At 40.7% G+C, this 8,880-nt stretch overlaps 1 protein-coding gene and 1 pseudogene across 1 annotated transcript; both read right to left on the bottom strand.

Moving 5' to 3' along the window:
* The window catches only part of LOC140934911 (uncharacterized), a 2,442-nt pseudogene extending 242 nt beyond the window's left edge, over positions 1-2,200 (bottom strand).
* Positions 2,201-4,724: 2,524 nt separating this feature from the next.
* LOC140934168 (uncharacterized) lies at positions 4,725-8,880 on the bottom strand. The gene has a single exon (XM_073383842.1). It carries the CDS (start codon positions 8,878-8,880, stop codon positions 4,756-4,758), a length of 4,125 nt encoding a protein of 1,374 aa, XP_073239943.1. The 3' UTR covers positions 4,725-4,755.

Genomic DNA, 8,880 nt, shown 5'->3' with positions numbered 1-8,880 from the left:
TTTCACAAAGTTCTCGGGGAGGTACATTCCGCCATGTTGATTCATGCGCTCAAGAACACTTTGTTCTATTTGGGCTTCAATTCTAAGTAACCTGTTGTACTCAACACTCATTCCAAAACCATGAAGCATATTTACGATCTCTTTGCTTCTGATAGATTGTCGTAGAGCCAAGCCAACAGCCAGTTGTTGAGGCATGTCCCTAGAAGATTTGATTACTTTAGACTTGGTGTTGCTTTTTGTCTGTCAGTCAGGAACATACCTACTGCAGTTTGTGCCAAGCTCATTGCTCGCTTGTGGATTTCGTTTGACTTGTTACTGGCGTTGATGTCAGTGCTAGGCCCTCTTATCAGCCATCTACAAAATGAGTAAAGCTCCTGTGGTAGATGGCTGCTGTTTAAATCTTGAAATGATCCAGTAAAGACCCAGTTTTTGCACTGGCTGATGGATCTTCTAAGGAATTTCGCAGCCTCAAATAGAGTTTTCATTTCCTGGTCACTAACATCAATACTACCCTCTGACTGCTGGATTGCAAAATCACGTGTACTCTTGATGGTGACTCTTTCGGACTCGTTGACTCTTTTGGGTCTGTGGAACTCGGCACCTTGTATTTCATTCTGGATGAGCTGTTTAAGTACCTTTCTTGTGCATGTTGGGTTTTCGACGTTATTTGCCTCTAAAATGCTTTCATATCCTTCCTGAAGTTTTGACATTGTCAAAATTGTTCCATTTCTCAACGTATTTTCAACCATGGTTAGAAACTCGATCTGAGCTGCGGCTTTACTTGCTCTACGACTAACTGGTTGATCGGTAGATACTGCAGGTGCTTGAGATTTCCCTCGACGTAGCACACTTGTTACATGATTAACCCAACACTTTCCATGATATTTAATATCAATAGCATGGGCATCACTAGGGTCGATTGCAGAGCTTAACTTTACTCGAAGTTTATCATTTGAAGACATTTCAATTGCAGCACGAAGAGATTCGCCAGCTGAAGATGTCAATACACTATGGAGACTTTGTCGATACCCAGCATCACCCTCACAAAAGAAGCAAACATTTTTATCATATGGAATAGTTTTTGATCGTGTTATTTGTTGACTGTCTTCCACTGTTATAGATGACTTTCTTCTCATCTCATTTGGGCCTTCTAAATGCCTTTCATAACGCTCTTTGGCTCTTTTCAGCATCCCAGAATGTACTTTATTCTTATAGCAACTTCTGTGCCATGATGATTTTTCCTTTAGATCCTCCAGAGAGTAGAAGGATAGCTTGTCACGACTTCTTACATACTTTCGCTCACCATACGTGGCCCACTCCTTTATCGACTCCAATGTTTTTTCATGTGAATTCGGCTTTTCAACTAGATCTTCATCATTTTTTTCTTGACATATAATACATAAGCTTAGACCTATTTTGTTCTTTGTCAGGGTCAGGATCAGGGTCGATATCCATCAAAAAAACTTAAACGAAAAGACCATCGGTCTTCTCTATTTCAACTGCAAGTTAAAATGGCGGACCTGTATTTTGCTGCAAAAAACCGCTGACCACGAGAGCCTCGTTTTCAAGCTTGTGGTTATTATTTCATCAAATTCTTAGTTTAAGAGCCAATAAGCTTAGAAAATAGTTATTTTTTCATATGACTTCATTTTATTATATTGTTTTAGAACACAACACAAGAAAAACTGAGTTTATGAAAAATGTAATTTTTAAATCATCGATGATAGGAGATATAGCCCCGTTTTCATGTCTTTAATCAAGTGATAAAGTGGTAGAAGGTTGCAGTCTTTGATGTGAGAAAGTCTATGAAATGTTTCTTCTTCATTATAACTTCCTTTTGTAGTGATATTTTGAAACAAGATACGAAAAAAGGGCACATTTTGGATTTAGCCTCGTTTTCATGCTTTAGGTCACGTGATCACAATTTCCAGCTTAAAGTGTGTGTAATGCTAGAGTAAAGCTATTCTTACAATTTGGTGATGAAATATTGACATATAAGAGGGAATAAAGACGATTTAAGATGTAGCCTCGTTTCCATGCTGATATTGTATGAGACGTGTTTTAATCCCCTGTGAATCGTGCCGGTGCGGGTCACAAAGTTGCCGACAACATTTTTCATGTTCACTAAGGTCCCCTCAACATATCTAGACCAGTGGCTTGCTTTAAGCATTAATTTCCCACGGGACTTAATTTTACGACACTTGCTCCCTGACTACCTCACTAAAAACACTTAAATGTGTCTCATTAAGTAAAACGGATCGAAAATCCTGTACGAAAAGCAATTTCTGCACTGAAAACAAGAAAACCAACTCACCATTTTACGAGGCGGCCAAACTTCTAGTTTTCACCGTCGCGACTTCAGGTCGACGCTGTGGCATTACGCTAATTGGTTCCAAGAATTGAACATTTCACTTCCGGTTGACGTCCTCCTCGGCCGCGTCCAGAGTATCTTAAGGTCCCTATTAAGCTTCAGTTTGTCAGCTTGCATCCACGCCCTAATGGAGCGAATATAACTCGATATTTTGCATGCCAGCGCTTTAGTTCCTACGCCAATTTTCCTTGCGTTTTGAGATATTAGAATCGAAACGTTTTTTGCGCAAGAGTCTCATTAGGGCAACGACCACGGCGACGTCAACGAGAAGGGCATCACGATTTTTGTACATTATTTTGCCGTCACTGCACTACTACGACGTGAAAATGCCTAATTTCACGTTTTGTGAAGAACGTGAACACAGACAACGACTTTCCTTATCCTGTCCTGAACTTCCACACAGCCCTTTAGAATTCAACTTCAGAAAAAAGTGCCAACATTTGACGAGTTGAACGAGATGGAATAAGTGCGATAAAGGTTCAAGCAGCGCGAATTCAACTGACGTTTTCGTAGCCGTCGCCGTCGTTGTTGCTTAAGCTCCCTAATAATTTGCGCAGCAATACACTAACGCCAATGACGTCATAACCTTTTTTCATTATCTCATCATTAAAATGTGCAGGAATCTCATTAAGGAGGGCAGGAATACACTAAAGCCCATGACATCACAGCATTCATTCATTCATGTCATTGTTTTTTCTCCCAGACAGGCCAAAACCATGCCACACTCAGGCCAAATTAGCCAAAATCTAGAGGTGGTGGGTGTGGTGGTGGAGGAAAATCAGTACAAATGTGGTGGTGGATGTGGAAACATTAAAAATTTGAGCAGGAACGAAATAAATGAATTTTTGAGGAAAGAGAAGGGGAGCTAGCGTGGTAAGTAAAATGTTGTGCCTAGTGCCGGAAAAAGCTAGTTTGCCTTCAGACTCATCAATATGCATAATTCGCACGCCAAGAATTGGTGAAAAGGGAGCGCTTACCATTTGTATGGAAAACCTGGAAATTCTTGCGGAGAATTCGAATGGAACGGTTCATCCCGATGGAAATTTTCCGGGAAAAAAGTAATACCTTTCGAGGTATTACCTTTTTCCCGTTTTTACCGAAACGATCGAAATTTTCTGTACCATTTGTCTGGACTACTAGTGCCAGGCTTCACGTCCAGAGAAGGCGAAAAATTTACCGGTATTTTGTAAATGGTACAACTCAATCGAGTTCCTGTTTTCGGTGCCAAAGAAATGCCAGTACCATTCGACGGGAAATTTTCACCGAAATTTCCGCACAAATGGTAAGCGCTCCGGATCTTGAACAACTTGTTGTCTACAAAGGACAATGAAAGCGGCAGGAAATAGAACTTGCAAAATTTTGTTACGGCTCAGTGATTTTAAGTCACAGGCGACAACATGGATCAAGCAATGAATATCTTTCTTAGTTTTTAGTCAACAACTCAAAAAGCAAGACATTTATCTACATAAAACCTGTCAAAGCAGATTAAACCTCTAAAAGTAGCACTTTACCTTATCGTAATAAGAATCTACGGTAAAAGGCTAGGACGTCATCGGCGTTAATATATTCCTGCGTAAGTTATAATGTGATTCCTGTGCAGAAGGGGAGATAATTCAGCTCGCTCTATACTACTACTTATAACTTCTCTCCCAGATAATTATTGGAATGTTTTGCCGACGGGAATCATCAAATCAGTGAAGACTAAGACAGATTTTAGGCAAGCTTGAAAAGGCATTTATTGTCTAAAATTTTAAGCTTTTTATTATTAGTCCACTTACATCGGCATTAACCTAAATATTTTCTTTTTAAACACTATCACTCTTGGATTAAAGCCTTTGCCAAGTAAATAATGTGACTGCAAATAGACTCTAAAAGACCCAAGGTCAAAAGGAGTAAATTATAGAAAAAATCGTCTTCTTGGGAAATTTTAACTCGCGGGAATGTGCAGAGCGCAGCAAAGAAATGTACCAAAAAGTGTGATGCACGTAGGGCGTTGGCTTGAATGTGAATTTCACTAAAGTTATTTTTAGTGGTTGTAACATAACGTAAGCCTATTTTCTGAGATGTCCGCACATTTCAATCGATTGTTTGAAAAGGTCATCAAGTCCACGCGCGACTTGCTTAAAGCAAACAATGCGCGCAGAATATTGTGATTGCAACTGTTGAATTCTCTCTCGACAATACTGAACGAAAGTTTGCAGTCCTCTCCGGAAACTAATTGCCGATTAATTTCACACGTTGAATCGGACTAAAAGTAACTTTGGTGAAATTCATATATGCCAAGGGTTAGACTGAACGTTTTCCACTCTGTCCCTTTATTCTCCATTGAAGTTATTTCTTTCACTTTTTCATGAGTTTGAGTTGTTCTGGACGCTTGGTTTTACTTAGTTTATGGAATCGTACTGCTGTCTCCTTGCCCTGATTTGTCGAATAATCGCAAATGTAAATATTTTACGAAATAGATGGACCAGAAATTTGAATATCAGTACAATTAAGCGGAGCACTTGCGAAATAACAGCAAAGAGAAGCAGCAAAGCCAAAAATAATGGAAAAGCTCCTAGCAGAAAGATCTCAATTTGTTGCAGAATATTGAGATTACTTTTGACTGAACCTTGAGGTGTAGCTCCAGCCGACAGAAAGAAAGCCTGCACAAGGTTGATATTTGCTATGACCACCAAAACAGCGAGGCAGATTGCTTCTAAGAGGTTTGCTTTCCAGTCTCGGAACGGCTTGGTAGCCACGTGCCACGTGATGACTAGTACGCATGTTATTTCCATGCAGAAAAGGCGCAGAAGAGGATCTGGGAAGAAGACTTGGTAAGAAAGAAGCAGGAATCGTCGACCAATGAACACGCTTTGCCAGTATAAGGTTCCAGTTTGTCCCGGGGTTGGAGAACGAAACGGATCATGCAAAATTTTCAGGATCACTTGTCGTGACTCGCTTGCGACCTGGTTATGGTACCTCCAGCCAAGGAGCTTTTGAAGGAGCCAGTAGAGGAGAAAACCTAGAGGAAAGAAGCATGCTATGATGAAATGCTCTACTGAGATACGTTTTCTTCTCAGCTTCATCGCACCCCAGTGGATGACCACTACGAAAGGAATAAGAAAGGCGACAATGAAAACAATGAATAGGTATTGCCACCACGCAAGGCACTTGATATTCCCATCAAAGAACAATCTCCTTTCGCCCAGAACAGGAACACAGGTCAAAAGCTTCAGAGACGTGTTGGCCAGAACCGCATATCCAAGCAACAGTGTTCGTAGGGTGGCTCCGTAATAACGGGCTTTCGTTGGAGGCTGTCGCTTCATCAGTTTGTTAAAACAAAAATGCAGCACCAAGATCGATTGTATTGCGAACAACGCCGCTATAACGACTAGAGCATGTATCAGCTCTTTTGTTACAACAGTCAGTCCAGGAAAAGGACAACCCAAACCTCCTTGTGAAATTCTTGTTTGGAAGTTGAAAAGACCTATAAAGAACGAAAGATACGGTGCTTCTCTCGCCATCTCCGTGAAAGACTGCAAAGTGAGATAGCTGGCGATCTGATAAAAATAGAAAATGATCTTTGTGAAACCTTTCGAGAAATTATCCCTCCGTGCAAGAGGTTGATACTCCAACATATAAGGAAATGTTCTTCTAAACCAAAAAGTGTTTCTTACAAGGATTTTTATAATCGGTGGCTCAAAAATAAAGAGCAAGGCTATAGTCGCAACGTAAATCGGTACCAGAATTAAAACCCATTTATCCTTGCAGTTTACATTTTGTTCGCATTTCTTGCTAAACAGAGTCTCCGTGTATCCATTCTTGCATTTTCCACACATGATACCATCTCGGTTGCCATAGCATCTATTGTACACTGACAGATTTGTGATCTGTCTGCCAGTTGTTGGAGCGCAGTAACTTGGTGGGCAGTGAGCAAACTTGAGTGACTGCATGCGGTCACTGGAGTCAGGATAACCCCAGTAGTTCGGTTTGGCAAAGATATTCCGAGAACAATTTGCTCCATTAGGACAAAACCTGCACGAAAAAGGTTTAAATGACGTATTGCTTCGGCCTTGAAGAGTGGTTACTTCTCCTCTCTTGAGGCTATACATGTTCAATGGACACTGATGGCAAGACAGTGTTAAGACAGTCATCTTCAGCTTGCACTGCAGGTCGTAAGGCCAAATAATGAAATGTGAAAAGTTGTCGAGCCTAAGCGCACTACCGACTGCACATTTTACGCTTGTAAACTTCTCAAAGATTACGGCGCCAGCTTTAGTTACAACGAAAAGGCGATACGAACTTCTCTCCAAGTCCGTTGCAACGAGTGTCTTTTGCAGAAGAAGTGGACCAGTGCTCTCAGAATAAATTGATGTATCGTGAACGTACGTTTCATTTGCAAAAGTCTTCTCCTCTAAACTTTGTCTGAAGTAGGAATTTTCAATCTGAATTGCTGCAGTCCCATCCGTGACATGGATGTGTCCGCCGCTTTTAATAGCAAAGTTATTTTCAAAGGTGCAATAGCGTATAGTTATGTTCCCATTTTGCCCATAGACACCACCCGACATGCGTCCGATATTATCCACAAAAGACGTATTCTCGATTATTATACTACTTCGGTATTGATAGCTCACATACGGGCGTGAGCAGATATTATGATGAAAGTGATCATATGGCACAATGAAAGACAATGGGCTAGCTTCTGTGTAGTATCTTTCTGAGAAATAGCTTTTAATGCTGCGGAACTTGCTGTTCTTTAGAGTGATAATGTTCTCGGCTCCTTTTAACCGAAGAGAAACTGACGCAGCTCCAACGAAATCCTCAATTCGAATATTATCCATCAGTATTTGCGACCTAAGAGCAGCATCCCCCACTAAAACAACTGCTAATGCACTATATCCTTGACCCTTTATGACCTTCTTTTCACAGAAATTGATCAATGAAAGAGAGAGCTCCAAATAATTATTCTCGGAGGAAATGCTTATGTCATTTTCCTTGTTTGCACGGAACAAACATTGATCAAAATAGAGCTGCATAGGAACTGTTGTATTTGTTCCCTTTTTAGAGAAAATGGTGAACGCTCTCCCTTTGCATCCTGTAACATTCACCTTTGTAAAGTTCACGACACAGTTGCATTCTACATAGATACCTTGCGAATTCCTCCTCCACTCCGTGTGTGATACCTGTATTAATCCAACAGTACTATTAACAACGAAGTTTCCATAACACCTGTCAACATAATTACTGATAAATTTACACCTTTCTACTATGACAGTGGTCTTAGAACATGGAGCAATGAAAACCGCGGAACCGCAAAATTCAGCGCGGTTTGCCAACCAAGTGGAATGAATGGCCCTGAAATTGACAGGTCTACGTTTGCTCTCAACTAATAGCACTCCACCGTAGCGTGCGGCCGAATTTTTTGTAAAGTTCGATTTCAACACTATTAAGTTTATTGCTTCAGTGCTGTAAAGTGCCAATGCTCCACCGTTGTCGGCTTTATTTCCGCTAAAATATGACTCGTTGATTATCACGTTCATAGAGTGTTTTGCTCTCACCAGGAACACTCCGCCAGATCCACTTGAGCTCAGAGTGTGCCCTCCAAAGAGTGAGTTGAAAACTTCGAGCTTAACTTTATAAGAACGAAATTCAACACATCTGGAGTTTGTATTTCCCGTAGACACAAAGTTATCGAAGATACACACTATGCTTTTTGCCATGGAGAAGTATAGACTTTCTCCAGCTGAACGGTTTAACCCATAGTTTCTTAGAAATTTGACATCCTGGTAAACTTCGTTGCTTTCTGAAACATTTGCGTTATTCGTAATTAAAGGACCTGTGTTGCCTGAGAATACTGTATTTTTACAAGATAGAGAAACAGACACTTTTTTGGCCTCAATCTGCATTTTGCTATAAATGGAGATTCCACCGCCTTCCTGCTCCAAGAAAGGGCTGTTTTGCAAAAACCTTACTTTGTTTAACTTGATCGCCACATTAGTAGTGTGCCTTGTCAATTCTACTCGAATGCAACCCGCGTTGTTGAAAAACATGGAACTTTCTACTGTCAATGAAGCAGTTTGTTGGAAAGCCAATGTTATTTCAATCTGATTGACAGCTTGAAGAAAGCTGCAGTGTACAAAGGAAACAGAAGAATCAACGAATTTTAATGAGGTGTTCACAAAAACGATACCAGAGATGTTAACATTCATTGTTTTTCCTCTCGATGGTAAACCAATGAACTGCAGTAGCTTCTCACAAGACACATAGGCAGGTGAAGACATTGCAGTAATTTCAAGGCTGACGTGTATTGAAATGGAGCCATTGCCTTCAAAGAGAACACGCCTAGGTTTGCCTGTTGTGCAATTGTATGGGCTTGATTTGGTCAATGTTCCATCCAGAAGAACACGATCATTATGGCCAGCAATCTCTATGCCCCGTGCGAGCGTTCTGCAAGGTTCAGCAATGGATCCACAAAACTGAGAATCGTTCCCAAAGTGTCGTGATACGTACACTTCTTTGGTTACCAT

Source organism: Porites lutea, chromosome 4 (assembly GCF_958299795.1).
Source record: "Porites lutea chromosome 4, jaPorLute2.1, whole genome shotgun sequence".
NCBI classification, from domain to species: Eukaryota; Metazoa; Cnidaria; class Anthozoa; order Scleractinia; family Poritidae; genus Porites; species Porites lutea.
The sequence above is the reverse complement of the archived record's forward strand: the minus strand, read 5'-3'. Positions and strand labels throughout refer to the sequence as shown.

Bases quoted from the DNA above. Each gene is read 5' to 3' on its own strand.
- LOC140934168 (XM_073383842.1), bottom strand. From the start codon at position 8,880: ATGGTAACCAAAGAAGTGTACGTATCACGACACTTTGGGAACGATTCT.